General features: G+C 40.0%; 2 protein-coding genes across 5 annotated transcripts in view; both read right to left on the minus strand.

The window, feature by feature from the left end:
• Positions 1 to 10,523, minus strand: part of LOC106020915 (NACHT, LRR and PYD domains-containing protein 1a-like) — a 56,204-nt gene extending 45,681 nt beyond the window's left edge. The window contains exon 1 of the mRNA XM_040749058.1: positions 10,430 to 10,523. The gene's annotated coding sequence lies outside the window, so the exon portion shown is untranslated. The remainder of the gene's footprint in view (positions 1 to 10,429) is intronic.
• The window catches only part of LOC101837048 (NACHT, LRR and PYD domains-containing protein 1a), a 64,105-nt gene continuing 58,047 nt past the window's right edge, over positions 9,758 to 15,815 (minus strand). For 3 of the 4 annotated variants that reach the window (XM_040749053.1, XM_040749051.1, XM_040749052.1), the window contains exons 19-20: positions 11,156 to 11,200; positions 9,758 to 10,740 (exon numbers count right to left, since the gene is read on the minus strand). In XM_040749053.1, the coding sequence (XP_040604987.1) occupies positions 10,448 to 10,740; positions 11,156 to 11,200 (338 nt within the window). In that variant the 3' untranslated portion in view covers positions 9,758 to 10,447. Of the gene's footprint in view, positions 10,741 to 11,155; positions 11,313 to 15,815 lie in introns of those variants that run through there. The other variant, XM_040749054.1, reaches the window with a different exon arrangement.

The following is a 15,815-nucleotide window of genomic DNA, read 5'->3' on the forward strand; positions in this document are numbered from 1 at the left end:
ATTAAAATCCTGGGTAGTATTAACTATAGAGAACCACACTTGATAAGCTATATTTAGACATTGAATTCTATTTCCCATACGAATAGGAGTTCCTTGCACTCTCACAGTATAATTTCTGATTTTTTTCCTCTTCCAAAGGCTTAGCAGGTCCTCAGTTGTCATAAGGGCCAGGGAGCCAAGAAGATTCGTTAACCACTACAATATTAATCATATCTCCCTAACTTACTCCTATGTTAATCAGAGGATTAGGAATACAGGCCCACTGTGTATGGTTCCTGCTACTTGTACAGACAGCATCGCAAGGGACAAATTTTAGCATTCGAAGTTTTCCCAGACACTCAAAGTATTCTTTCCCCTTCATCAGACAGTTTCTTAAGCTGTTCCAGGTAGAAGAATCAGCCATCTACTTCAAAGGTTTTTTAAATCTTTCTTTCTCCTGCAGAAACATAAGCATAATATCAGTCCCATCATAACACCTTTCTCTTTTCCCGTGCTGATGCTAAAACATTCTTGTATTTCACGGACTGACCCAATTCAGAAGATTCCACCCACCCACCCCCAAATCCAATGCTTTTCAGCATGTTGTCCCTGCTTCAATAGTATTTAAAAATTTGAAGTGAGTAAAAAATTATTCAAGTTATCCTGGGGAATCCTCACATCAGCCTTCTGTTTAAAAAACATTTCTTTTAGAATGCAGTTAGATTTCTCAACAACTGTGGGTCCAGAGTGTGTATCAATGGTATGATGTCTATGTTTTAATTTTAAAATTCTGTTAAGGATTACTTTTTGCAGGTAAATGTTCTTGATTATACAGAGAGCAAGTAGGGAAGTTTTTTTAAATACTTTTTTTCCAGGCTGTTGTCAGATAATGGGGAAAAATTTAAGCCTTTTTTAACTTGATATTTTCAATGAAATTCTGAATGATATATAGTGGATAAGTTCTTCTCAGAATTGTTTTTTTGTGGTTGCATGAATAGCAAACCTAATTCTGAATTATCAAGAAGTAGTTCAGCAGATTTTATATGGAATGCAACCCCTTCTGCATATTGAGAATCAGTAACTATATTAAGGGATTCATTAAAGTCTAGTAAAACCATTAGAATGGCATATAACTCTGATGTTTGAACTGAAACATGAATTTTGAGTTATTTTACATGTTTCCTGCTTTATAATAAGTCATTCCTAAATTATTTATAAGTAGGCACTATAAAAGCAAATTTCTATCTTGTTCTTATAAAGGGTTAGTGAAGAAACAGTTTTGTAAATCAATAAGTACAATAGGCTCATCTTTAGGCAATAAAGATGATAAAGGAATTCCAGGTTATAAAGACTTCAGGGTTGTATTGTTTTATTTACAGCGCTGAAATCAGTTAAGATTCTCCATTTCTCCCATTTCCTTTTTACTACAAACACAGGAGAATTTCAAGAACTTGTAGTTCTCTCAATGTACTTACTATCTAACTTTTCTTTTGCTAGCTGCTCAAATGCCTGCATTTTTTTCTTTAGTTAAAGGCCATTGCTCCGTCCATTCAGGCTTATTAGTTAGCCATTTTAAAGGAGAAGCAGTTGGACTTCTGGCAGTGGCCCCTCTTTCAAATTTGGGTAGAAAAATCCTGCTTTGTCCTGCTGTTGGACAACCTGCATAGCTTGTGATTTTCTTTGATAATTCTTTGCAATACTTTTTCCTGGAATGTACCTTGTTTTTAACATCACTCTATGAGCTTTTACTTAAATTGTAGGAATAGTAACTTGAGTTCAACCAAGGGTCTCCAGAAAGAAGTCCAAAGAGTGACAAACAGATAAGAGCATACACAATGATATAGTTAAAATTTTTGATGGGTATTACATTGGATCTGTAAATTGCTTTTGGTAGGATGACATTTTTACTATGTTAATCCTACCAATCCATAGGCATGGGGATCTTTCCAACTTCTGATATCTTCTTCAATTTCCTTCTTCAAAGACTTGAAGTTTTTATCATACAAATCTTTCCCTTGCTTGTCTATAGTTACCTCAAGGTATTTTATATTATTTGAGGCTAAAGTCTTGTTTCCCTGATTTTTTTCCCAGTCCATTTGTCATGAGCATATATGAGGGTTACTGATTTTTGAGAGTTAATCTTGTATCCACCCACTTTGATGACAGTGCTTATCAGCTGTATTAGATACTTGGTGCAATTTTAAGGGTAATTTATGTATACTAGCATAGCATGTGCAAATAAAGATATTTTGACTTCTTCCTGTCGAATTTATACCCTCTTGATCTCCTTCAGTTGTCTAATTGCTCAAGCTAAGACTTCAAATACTATATTGATTAAGTATGGAGAGAGTAGATAGCCTTGTCTTTGTCTTAATTTTAGCAGAATTGCTTTGAATTTCTCTCCATTTAAGTTGATTGTTGCTGACTTTTTGGGGCCAGTCCCCAAACAGCACCAGGGTAAGTAAGAAAATCTGTGATGGTGGCGGGTGCTAGACATTTCTCTCTGAGGGAGTAAATAAGGAAACATGCTTTCATCTGGTAACTTAAGAAGAAAGGGACATGCACACACTTTCCTGATGGTGACCTCCCTTTTACTTCGACTTAAATAATCTCCTTTTCTTGAAAATCGCTCTTATCCTGATCACTTACCTATTTCTACATTCAGTTATATCTCTTTTCACATGACTACATATCTTTCTTTTACGTACATTTCTCTACTGCATCTCTTTTCTATATCACTCCATTCTCCTTACCCCCACACAGTTACAAATCTCCACACAGCCATAGCTATGTATCTCATTTATATATCCTGTGACTATATGGCACAACTTGACTATATAGCAGCCGCTCTTTCACATAGCTCTCTCACACACACGTGCACATGCACTTTTCTATCATTCATTCATTCATTCATTCTTTTTTTTGGTTTTTACGAGACAGGGTTTCTCTGTATTGTTTTGGCATTCATTCATTCTTTACTCACTCACTCTCATCCATTCTCTCATACTTTTCTCATGCTCCTTCTTCTTCTCTCACACATCTCTCTCCCACATCAGCCTTCCCTCAACATCTCCATTCCTACTCTGCTATCTCTGCTCTCTGCCTCCCTGCATTGCTGCCCTATGCATCTCCCATTGCCAAATTCTGGACAATTATATGTTACGCTTTAGGGCCTGACCCAAGATAAGATACATAGTTTCTCTTGGGCTAGGACTGTCATAAGGATTTGCCAGTGAGCTACCAAGGTCTTGCACATAGCTCAAAGTTGATGATGGTTCCAAGACATAGTGGAACAGATATCCTTGTTGTATGAATGTGCATCTTTTGAATATGTTCCTAAGAGTGGAATTTCTGGGTCTTGTGGAAGACTGATTCCCGTTTTCCTGAGGAATCTCTATACTGATTTCCAAAGTGGCTGTACTAGTTGGCACTCCCTACAGCAATGGAGGAGGGTTCCCCTTTCTCTACATCCTCTCCAGCATAAACTGTCCTTGGTGTTTTTGATTTTAGCCATTCTGACAGGAGTAAGATGGTATCTCAGAGTTGTTTTGATTTGCATTTCCCTGATTGCTAGGGATGTTGAGCACTTTCTCAAGTGTCTCTCAGCCATTTTAGACTCCTCTATTGAAAATTCCCTATTTTGTTCTGTAGCCCACTTTTTAATTGGATCCTTTGGTGTTTTGGAGACTCGCTTCTTGAGTTCTTTGTAAATTTTGGAGATCAGCCCTCTTTCAGATGTGGGGTAAGGGAATATCTTTTCCCATTCTATGGGCTGCCTTTTTGTCTTGTTTATTGTGTCCTTTGCCTTACAGAAGCATCTTAGTTTCAGGAGGTCCCATTTATTAAATGTGGATCTCAGTGTTTGTGCTACTGGAGTTATGTTCAGGAAGTGGTCTCCTGTACCAATTCTTTGAAGAATATCTCCCACTTTCTCTTCTAAGAGGTTCAGTGTGGCTGGATTTATGTTGAGGTCTTTGATCCATTTGGACTTAAGTTTCATGCATGGTTATAGACATGGATCTATCTGCAGTTTTCTACATGGAGGTATCTAGTTATGCCAGCACCATTTGTTGAAGATGCTTTCTTTTTTTCATTGTATAATTTTACCTTCTTTGTCAAAGATCAGGTGTTCATATGTGTATGGGTCAATGTCGGAATATTCAATTTGATTCCATTGGTTTACCTGTCTCTTTTTGTGCCAATACACAGCTGTTTTCAGGACTATAGGTCTATAGTAGATCTTGAAGTCAGAGATGTTGATGCCTCTGGACGTTGCTTTGTTGAACAGGGTTGTTTTGGCTATCCTGGGTCTTTTATTTTTCCATATAAAGTTAAGAAGTGATCTTTTAAGGTCTACGAAGAATTGTTCTGGGATTTTAATGGAGACTATATTTTATTGAGTATTTTTGCTTCAATGTTCATGAGTGATACTGGTCTGAAATTCTCTTTCTTAGTTGTATCTTTATGTGAGTTGGGTATCAATGTTGTTGAAGCCTCATAAAAAGAGTTTGGCAAAGACCCTTTTGTTTTTGTTGCATGGAAAACCTTGAGAAGAATTGGTATAAGGTGTTCTTTGAATTTCTGGTAGAATTCTGCAATGAGGCCATCTGGACCTGGGCTATTTTTGGTTGGGAGACTTTTGATGACTGCTTCTATTTCTTTAGGGGTTATAGGTTTATTTAAATTGCTTATCTTTTTGGTTTAATTTTGGCAAGTGGTATCTATCCTGAAATTTGTCCATTTCCTTTAAATTTTTGAATTTTGTGGAATACAGGTTTTCAAAATATGACCTGATGATTCTCTGGATTTGCTCAGTTTCTGTTATGCCCCCCGTTTTAAATTTTTTTAAATTTAAATTAGAAACAAACTTGCTTCACATGTCAATCCCAGATCCCTCTCCGTCCCCTCTTCCCCTGCCCTCTGAACCCCCACCCAATCCCAACTCCACTCTCCATGGAGGGTGAGGCCCTTCATGGGGGATCTCTAAAGTCTGTCATATCATCCTGGGGCAGGGCCTAGGACCTCCCTCATGTGTCCAGGCTGAGAGAGCATCACTCCATGTGGTATGCTCCCAAAGCCCATTTGGATGCCAGGGACAAATACTGATCTCTTGCCCGAGGCCCAAAGAATGCTGAGATCTCCTCATTGACACCCACACTCAGGGGGTTTGGATCAGTCCCATGCTGGTCTCTCAGCTATCAGCCTGGGGCCCATGAGCTCTCCCTTGTTCAGGTCAGCTGTTTTTGTGGGTTTCACCAGCCTGGTCTTGACCCCTTTCTCATTGCTCCTCCCACTCTGCAACTGGTTTCCAGGAGTTCAGTTCAGTGTTTAGTGTGGGTGTCTGCCTCAGCTTCTATCAGCCACTGGATGGAGGCTCTAGGATGGCATACAAGGTAGTGGTCAATCACATTATCAGGGAAGGTCATTTAAGGTAGCCTTTCCACTATTGGTTAGATTGCCAGTTGGTGTGATCCTTGTAGATCTCTGGAAATTTCACTAGAGCCAGATCTCTCTTCAAACCTGTAGTGGCTCCCTCTATTATGGTATCTCTCACACTGCTCTCCTCTATTCTTACCCCGATTCAACCTTCTTGCTCCCCCATATCCTCCTCTCCCCTCCTCTTCTCCCCCTCTTTTTCTCCCAGCTCCCTCTCCTCTTCATTTCTGATTTTGTTAATTTGCATGTTCACACTCTGTCGTTTGGTAAGTTTGGATAAAGGTTTGTCATCTTGTTGATTTTCTCAAAGAACCAACTCTTCATTACATTGATTCTTTGTATTGTTTTCCTAGTTTATACTTTATTTTTCAGCCCTCAATTTGTTTATTTCCTGGCATCTACTCCTCCTGGGTGAGTTTGCTTCTTTGTGTTCTACAGCTTTAAGTTGTGCTGTTAATTCTCTAGTGTGACTATTCTCCAATTTCTTCATGTGGGCACTTAGTGCTATGAACTTTCCTCTTAGCACTGCTTTCAAAGTGTCCCATAAGTTTGGGTATGTTGTGTCTTCATTCTCATTGAATTCTAAGAAGTCTTTAATTTATTTTTTTATTTCTTCTTTGACCCAGGAATTGTGCAATTGTGCATCATTCAATTCCATTAGTTTGTAGGGTTTCTGCAATTTGTGTTGTTGTTGAATTTTGTCTGATAAGATGCATGGAGTTATTCCAGTTTTTTTGTACCTGTTGATGTTTGATGTATTGCTGAGTATGTGGTTGATTTTTGAGAAGGTTCCATGTGGCACTGAGAAGAAGGTATATTCTTTTGGTTGGAATGTTCTACAGATGTTTGTTAAACCCAATTGGGTGGAGAAAGGGACTATGGTGCTGGCAGTCTCTGGGGGCACTGAATCCTGTCAGAATGGAATCTGCAGTGTGTAGTCCCTAGGTGGTTCTGTGCAGAACCCAGGAAGGCAGGCCGGAAAGGCCCATGCTTACCTCATCTGTCCCATGGGTGGAGAATGGGAGTTGGATGCTGGCAGTCTCTGGGCAGTCCCCAGTTCACAGCTGGTTGCCCTCAGAGCACTGGAAGGTGGGCTGGAGACTCTTTCTTAAATACACTTCATGAGTCTTGGGATTAAAGGTGTGAGCTCTAATTCTCTTTTATTATTTTTATTTTTTTTCCGAGACAGGGTTTCTCTTTTAGACTGTATCCCTGGGTGGCCTTGAACTAACAGAGATCTGTCTGCCTTTATCTCTTGAGTAATGGGATTAAAGGTGTGTGCCACCACCTCCTGACCTCTATAGCTTGTGGCTGATTTTGATTTCTGAATCCTCAGGCAAGCTTTAATAAATCATAAATAATATGTTGCCATACCAGACTAGATGGAGAAAAATGTCTCCCTCTACACACCTGGGAAATGGCTTCATATATTTGTCTCCATGGGCAACCAGCCTGTTTGCCCTGAAGCCTAAAGTTAGTTATGTGGGTATAAGTCTGTCTTTGTGACTGAAAATCCTATGTCAGTGTGAGTAATGTAAAATATTCTAATATTATTTCTATTCTTAAAAATTATACAGATAGTAGAAATTATCCTTATGACCATCCACAGCTATATTTGTGACCAGAAGATGGAATATTTTCACAAAATAAACATATAAGCAGTGGGAATACACCCAAAGCTTGCATTAGGGAAGAAATAAAGTACTTAGGGAAGCAATAATGTGACTCATGAGAGAAATTACAGACAGGAGCAACTGTCCATAATCATTTACCCTATGGCCTTGCCAGGTGGGCTCCCCACCAGGGAATCATGCCTCTGATGGGTTGACCTGCTGAACACTAATTGTTACCTGCTGTATACTCCCACAGCAGCTCTCAGTAGTTGATGTTGGCTGTGGGCTTTCTGTAAACTGCCTTTATTATGATTGGGTACGTTCTTTGTGTCCCTAATATCTCCAGAACTTTTATCAGGAAGGGGTATTGGATTTTGTCAGAGCCCTTTTCTAATCTAATGAGATGATCATGTGTTTTTTATATTTTAGTTTGTTTATATGGTGAATTACCTTTGTTTTCATATATTGAGCCATCCCTGCAACTCTTGAATGAAGCCTACTTGATCATCACTGATGAATTTTTTGATGTGTTCTTGGATTTGATTTGTAGTGATTTTAAATGTATTTTTGCATCTATGTTCATAAAGGAAATTGATCTGTAATTCTCTTCCTTTGTTGAGTCTTTTTTTGTAGTTTGGGTATCATGGTAACTGTGGCCTACTAAAATGAACTGAGGAATAATTTGAGTTGTATGGTGGTATTAAATCTTCTTTGAATGTCTGGTAGAATTCTACAGTAAAACCACCTGGCCCTCGGCTTTTTTGGTTAGGAGATTTTTAATGGCTGTTTCTATTTCACTAGGGGTTATAAGTCTGTTTAAATAGCTTATATGATCTTGCTGTAACTTTGGTAATTGGTTGGTGTGTATTGAGAAAATTATCCTTTTTTTAGATTTTTCCTTTTCTTTTTTTTCTTTCAGATTTTTCAATTTGGTGGAGCACTGCTTTTTAAAGTATGTCATTATGATTGATTCTCTAGATTTCCTTGGTGTCTGTTGTAATGTCCTTTTCGTATTAATTTGGCTATCCTCTCTCTTCTTTTTAGCTAGTTTGGATAAGGCGTTATATATCTTGTTGATATCTTAAAGTACCAACTCTTTTGTTTCATTGATTCTTTGTATTTTTCTCTTTGTTTCTATTTTGTTTATTTTAGCCATGAGTTTGGTTATTTCTTGCCACTTGCTCCTCTTGAGTATAATTATGTTTTTTTTTCTGTTCTAGAGCTTTCAGGCATGTTGTGAAGTTGCTAGTATTAGATGTTTCTTGTATTTATTTTTTATGTAGGCACTTAGCATTATGAACTTGCCTCTTAGGACCGATTTCAATGTGTCCTGTATGTTTGGGTATATTGTGTATTCATTTTCATATTCATTGAGTTCTAGAAAGTCTTTAACTTCTTTATTTCTTCTTGACCCATGTTTTTTATTCAGAAGAGAGTGGCTCAGTTTCCATGAGTTAGTAAACTTTCTATTGTTGTTGATATACACCTTTAATCCATGGTGGTCTGATAGGATGGAGGGCCTTATTTCAATTTTCTTGTGTCTGTTGAGACTTGCTTTGTGTCTGAGTATCAAGGTCAATTTTGAAAAAATTCCATGAGGTAGAGAAGAAAGCACATTCCTTTGTGCTAGACTGACAGAGGATCTACTCTCCTTCTCCTTGGGTCCCAGTACTCCAGCCTCGCCCCTGAGTCTTTAGCAGAACACCTGATGGTGATCCCATTCCCTTCACATCTCAAAGATCCTCTCCTCCACCCTTCTTCCCACCCCTCATCCCAGTATCCCAGCCTCCAAACCAGCAGTCTTTCATTCTCTGTGAACACACCAGCTGAGCAGCGAGAGATGGTAAGCTACCTGAAGACCTTCAACACTCCCTTCTCTCCTCCAAACCCAATCCCCAGTCTCATCCCTGTCTCTGCAACAGAACACCCATTGCATCCTTCCCTCCACCTCTGCCCACATCCCCAGTGGATCCCACAGACCTCCTCCTCCCAAATCTCCTTTCCCCACTTGTTGCTTTATCCCAGGCCCCTAATTCCAGTAGGTACCCCATGGTATCACACAGGCTTATCCTGCCAGAAAAGCAGGTGGCCTGTCTGTAGATTTTCTTTTCTCCTTCTGTTCTTTGTAATGGCCTTCAGTTCTAGATCCAGTTCACCACCTTCACTCCCAGTGCTACAGCAAGACCTTCTGGGGTGACCTTTTTTTTCTCTGTCCCTCCCCTCATTTCGAGGGGACTAAATTAGCAGACCCTGTTGTACACTCTGATCTCCTCCCTTCTGTGAACTCCCTCAGACTCTTAGCCTATCCGCATTCCTGAGTGCAAGCTCCCCATGATCAGAAATACATTTTCCTGGGAAGTGCCAGTGGCCAAACCATAGCAGGGCCATAAAATTTCCTACCAGGCAACAAGTGGCCATCACAGTCTGCTAAAATCAAGAGAAAAACAGAAACCAAGGAGCAAGACACATACCCAAACAAAACAAATCCAGACATCAGCACCTAGACTTATAATCATTCCAATTGTGGATGATTAGATGCCACCATAAAAATACAATCAATAACAGCCAGGTAAATATGTCTCCACTAGAGCCCAGCTATCCTGCCACAGTAGGCCCTGGATATTCCAATGCAGGTAAAGCACAATAAACAGACTGTATAAAGACAATGGGCATCCTCAAGGAGGAAATTAATAAATTTCTTTAAGAAATACAGAAAAACAGAAGTGGTGTGAGGAAATAAATAAACCCCTTTTATAAAAATCTGAAAAAGCACAAACAGTGGAAGAAAATGAATAAAATTGTTCAAGACTTGAAAATGTAATTAGACTCAACAAAGAAAACCCAAACTGAGGATGGAAAAGTTTGTGAACCCACTTTCCTTTCCTATTCATAAGACATTCAGTTTCCAGGGAAAATATCCTCTGGTTGTCTCCATTCCAAGCTTCCCAGTCCTGCTTGTACCATGATCTCGTGGGCATAAGATGGACAACTCAAGCCATAAGAAAAGGCTGGCCGGGCAGTGGTGGCGCATGCCTTTAATTCTAGCACTCGGGAGGCAGAGGCAGGTGGATCTCTGTGAGTTCGAGGCTGGGCTGAACCAACAGCCTCCAAAACAATACAGGGAAACCCTGCCTTGTAAAACCAAAAAAAAAAAAAAAAAAAAAAAAAAAAGGCTGGATAAGGCCTGAGTAAACTTGCCGGCTCCACTGCAAGTTTATTGAGATGCTCATCCCACATAAACATCTGGCTGGGGAAGACTAAGAGGGAACATCTGGGTCCCTAAGAGGTGTCTCAAAAACAGTTCTATCAGAAAAGCAACTCAGATGGCCACTGGGTTATACATGGAGAAACTTAGGGCCAAAGGAAAGTCAAGCATAGCCAGGAATCATTTGAGTGCTCACCCCTCAGCCACTAAGATGTCAGGATCTTACAGAGACACTTCCTGACTTCTCATAGAGGTCCATGATCAGGTAAGGATGGGTCTCCTTCAGAGCTCGGTAGACTTGGTCTTTGTTGTCCCAGCTCCAGGACCTGCTGAGGCTGAAGAGTTTCCGCATCCTGTCTTGGTTGGTGGCCTCAGCCCTTACTGCCTCATACTCCTCTTCACTCAGCACCAGACTATGCAGCTTGTCCAACAGAGGGTCCACAGATGTCACTCGTTTCACCAGCTGCTCCCGATGGTGGTCCACAAAATGTATCCTGGCGTCAGCATCTATGGGTGAAGAAGAGACTGGCACTGACCAAAGCAAGGCACCTCCCTGGGCTCTCCCACCGACAGCCCACTTCTTGGTTTTTTTTTCAGGGACTTTATCTGCAACCCTGGCTCCCATCTTCTTCTGGGGAGTCATTTGAAAAAAATTCTGAACCTTTCCTGAGGCCTGATATTTGTTTGACATTCTACCAAACCAGGTTGGGTGTTTGGTTTGGAAGTGGGTGGAGTTATTGTCTACATGGGAAGCAGCAAGGGGCATAGAGGAACTTTGTCCTGGGCTCGCACGTCTCCTGCCTGTCCTGGTGAGGTTTGCAAAGCAAGGTCCCCTCCTTTCTCACTGTCCTTCCCTCAAAGATCACATGATCTACCAGCAGAATATTATTGGCCTGTCTGGCCTCATATAGATGTTAGTTACCTTTGAGGGCTGCAGCAATCATGGCTGGTGCAGGTCTGAGGTCCCCTGGAAGAAAGGAGAGATGATGCGTCTGCAATGATGCCTGTCACCATCACTCAGTGCTCTCTGTGATTCTGTCACCATCACTCAGTGCTCTCTGTGACTCTCCCATCCATGCCTGCGATTTTGAAAATGAGCTACAGAAATCCTAACATAATCTGGAAGGTGAACATTTCCTAATTCACACAGGGAATTGAGTTACCAGGTGTATCCTCATTGATAGAGAAGACATCTGAATGAGCAATAGCTATTTCTCCCATATGTTCACAACCTCATTTTCATCCCAGATTGAATTCTCTATGGAGAATTGACTAAGTCCCATGCTGGCTTATATCATTTGACATTTGATCCTGGGTAGAAAACTTTTTTTCTTATTTGACCTTGCACACTCACATGCTACAAATGTAGTTCTTGTTTTGTTGCAGAATCAAGATGAAGCAAGACTGAGCACATGATAACAGTGAGAGAATTTTTGCTTCAAGTGAAGGAGGTTAGTACATTTCAGCTCTTGCCTAAGCCCCAATGATTTAAGAAGACCCTAAATTCACTGTGCTCTAACAGTTTAGGGAAGTCATCTCAAGGACTCAGTTCGTAGCATTGGAAGTCCTGGTTCCATTTGTATGAAAGCAGGACAATATTCCTTACATTCCATGACCATCTTGATACATCCTGACTTGCAGATAAAATGGAGCATCTAATCAAGACAGTGACTGAGGATAATGGATTTTAAAACCAAGATGTAAGAGTTGGGACACAAGAGGGGCATGATGATCATTTTCCAGTATTTATTTGAATACTTTTCCACAGGAGAGGGAGTAGATCTTAATGAGTCCAAAAGAACAGAATTAAAAAAATCATGATGAAGATCTTGACTTAATAAAGAAAAACAGCATCATTGCTCCCATCAGCTAATGATCACACTATGAGATCTGTATTAACAGTATTTAACCTTTCCAATCATCCTATCAGTTACTCATTATGATCTTCAGTTTATAGGCGAGGAAGGTCAGACTCAAATGAGTTAAGTCATTTTGCAAGATTGTCTGAAGATTAAGTGCTGGAGTGAGATTCAAACCCTGGCTTGATGCTGGGGCAGTCCAGTTCCCCACTGGTGGCTCACTCAGGCCAAGACTGAGCAAAGCCTATTATTTAATCACATGTAGCCTATTTCTAGCACCTCAGGAACAATAACTATTTGACAGCTGACAAAGGCTGGGCATCCCCAGATGTACTGATTAGAGGAGCTTGGTGTTGACCTTATGAGCAGTGGACTAAGACTGTACTGTTATTTCACTAAAGACATGTCACTATTTGTTTTTTTTCTTGTCCATGTCAGCTTGAAAATATTGATGAATTAACATTAGCCAACAAATAAATAAAAATACAAAATTTTGGGACAGAAAACCTAACCATGGAAATAAAAGCACTCTATAAGAAAAAAATATATATGGTAGAAATTGAGGAGGATCTTAGGAGATGAAAAGACATTCCTGAGGCTCATTTCTTGGAAGAATTAATATTTTGATTCTTAAAAGCACACTACATACTTAATGTTGTCCCAATCAACATGCTAGGGACATTTTTTCACAAATAATGTGGGAAAGATGCTGAAATACACATGGAACAGCTAGAGACATAGGATGTCCAATGTAATTCTGAACAAAAATGACTTTGCAGAAAGCTTTTTCACACCTGATTTCAAATCAATACTATAGTCATAATAGTAAAAACAGTATGGTATTGGCAGAAAAAGATGTGCAAATCAGTAACGTATAATAGCAACCCAGATAAAAGTTTACACAACCATATCTACCTGGCCTTTGACAAAGAACCCAAAATGTACTTTGTAGAAATGACAGCCTGTTAAACAAATGGTTCTGGAAAACTAGATAGCACTTTGTGGAAGAATTAAACTAGACTCCTATACCTCACCTTAAAAAGTCAACTCTAAATGATCAAAGACCTGAATGTGGGACCCAATTCTTGAAAACTTGTAGAGGAAGAGTAAGGAGAACATTTCAACACAGCAACATAATCACAATTGTGTGACTAAGACTCTGGTAGCACAGAAATTAAATCCAATAATTGATAAATTGGATCTCTAAAAAAGTTTTGAAAAGCAAAGGAAACTTGATTGAGTGAGGATGCAGTCAAGAATAGGAGAAACTATTTCCCAGTTAAAATTTGACAGATTAGTAATAGGAAAATATAAGGAGCTGAAAACACAAATAACAAGAAAATAGCACAATTTTGAGGTTTGTTGTAGGAGTAACAACAGAATTCTTTTTTTTTACTACTTTAAATTTAAATAGCTTGCTTCACATGTCAATCCCAGTTCCCTCTCCCTCCCCTCCTCCTGCACCCCCCCTACGATCCCCCCCAGCCTCCCACGCTATCCATACTTCCTTCCACATAGGGGATATCCAGAGTCTGTCATTCGCTCAGGGCAGGGTCCAGGCACTACCCTAAGAGTCCAGGCTGAGAAAGCATCCCTCTTTGTGTTATGGACACATAAAATCCATTTGTGTGCCAGGGATAAACATTGATCTACTGCCCAGGGCCCCATAGGTTTCCCAGGCCTCTTCACTGACTCTCACACTCAGGGGGTCTGGATCAGTCTCATGCTGGCCTCCCAGCTATAGGTCTGGGGTCCAAAAGCTCCCCCTTGTTCAGATCAGCTGTCTCTGCTGGTTTCGCATGCCCATTCTTTGCCAATTTGCTCATCGCTCCTCTCTCTCTGTCACTGGGTCCCATGGGTTCAGTTCAGTGTTTAACTGTGGGTGTTTGCCTCTGCTTCCATCAGTCACTGGATGAAGGTTCTCCCGCTGTGTTCCTAATTTGGAGATCTTGCCTCATTCCTCTTCACTGGGGTACCATGCATATCTCTCTTAGGTTCTATCCTGTTTCCCAGACTCTCTGTCAGTGGCATTGCAGACTGAAACTATCCTGATACATGTCTAAAATCCATATATGAGTGAGTACATACCATGTTTGTCTTTTTGCGACTGGGTTACCTCACTCAGGATGGTTTCTTCCAGTGTTATCCATTTACCTGCGAATTTCAAGATTCCATTGTTTTCTTCTGCTGAGTAATACTTCATTGTGTAAATGTACCACATTTTCTCTATCCACTCCTCAGTTGAGGGGCATCTAGGTGGTTTCCAGGTTCTGGCTATTACAAATAATGCTGCTATGAACATAGTGGAACAGATGTCCTTGTATGAATTTGCATCTTTTGGATATATGCCTAAGAGTGGAATTGCTGGGTATTGTGGTAGATTGATTCCCATTTTCCTGAGGAATCTCCATACTGATTTCCAAAGTGGCTGTACGAGTTGGCACTCCCACCAGCAGTGGAGGAGTGTTCCCCCCTCTCCACATCCGCTCCAGCATAAATTGTCATTGGTGTTTTTGATTTTAGCCATTCTGACAGGAGTAAGATGGTATCTCAGAGTCATTTTGATTTGAATTTCCCTGATGGCTAAGGGTGTTGAGCACTTTCTCAAGTGTCTCTCAGGCATTTTAGACTCCCCTATTGAGAATTCTCTATTTAGTTCTGTAGCCCACTTTTTAATTGGATCCTTTGGTGTTTTGGAGACTTGTTTCTTGAGTTCTTTGTAAATTTTGGAGATCAGTCCTCTATCAGATGTGGGGTTAGTGAATATCTTTTCCCATTCTGTGGATTGCCTTTTTGTCTTGTTGACTGTGTCCTTTGCCTTACAGAAGCATCTTAGTTTCAGGAGGTTCCATTTGTTAATTGTTGATCTCAGTGTCTGTGCTACCGGTGTTATGTTCAGGAAGAGGCCTCCTGTACCAATTCATTGAAGAGTATCACCCACTTTCTCTTCTAAGAGTTTCAGTGTGGTCGGATTTATGTTGAGGTCTTTGATACATTTGGACTTAAGTTTTGTGCACGGTGATAGACATGGATCTATCTGCAGTCTTCTGCATGCCAATATCCAGTTATGCCAGCATCATTTGTTGAAGATACTTTCTTTTTTCCATTGTATAGTTTTAGCTTCTTTGTCAAAAATCAAGTGTTCATAGGTGTGTGAGTTAAAATCAGGGTTTTCAATTTGGTTCCATTGGTCTACCTGTCTATTTTTGTGCCAATACCAAGCTGTTTTCAGGACTATAGCTCTGTAATAGTGCTTGAAGTCAGGTATGGTGATGCTTCCTGAAGTTCCTTCATTGTATAGGGTTGTTTTGTCCTTCCTGGGTCTTTTGTTTTTCCATATATAGCTGATTATTGTTCTTTCAAGGTCTGTGAAGAATTGTGCTGGAATCATGATAGGGATTGCGTTGAATCTGTAGACTGCTTTTGGGAAGATTGCCATTTTTATTATGTTAATCCTACCAATCCAAGAGCATGGGAGATCTTTCCATTTTCTGGTATCCTCTTTGATTTCTTTCTTTAGAGATTCAAAGTTCTTCATATACAGGTCTTTCACTTCTTTGGTTAAAGTTGTCCCCAGATATTTGATGCTGTTTATGGCTATTGTAAAGGGTGATGTTTCTCTGATTTCCTTCTCAGCCACTTTATCATCTGTATATAATAGGGCCACTGATATTTTTGAGTTAACCTTGTATCCTGCTACTTTGCTGAAGGTATTTATCAGCT

This window comes from Mesocricetus auratus, unplaced genomic scaffold (genome assembly GCF_017639785.1).
Source record: "Mesocricetus auratus isolate SY011 unplaced genomic scaffold, BCM_Maur_2.0 Super-Scaffold_100007, whole genome shotgun sequence".
Taxonomy (NCBI): Eukaryota; Metazoa; Chordata; class Mammalia; order Rodentia; family Cricetidae; genus Mesocricetus; species Mesocricetus auratus.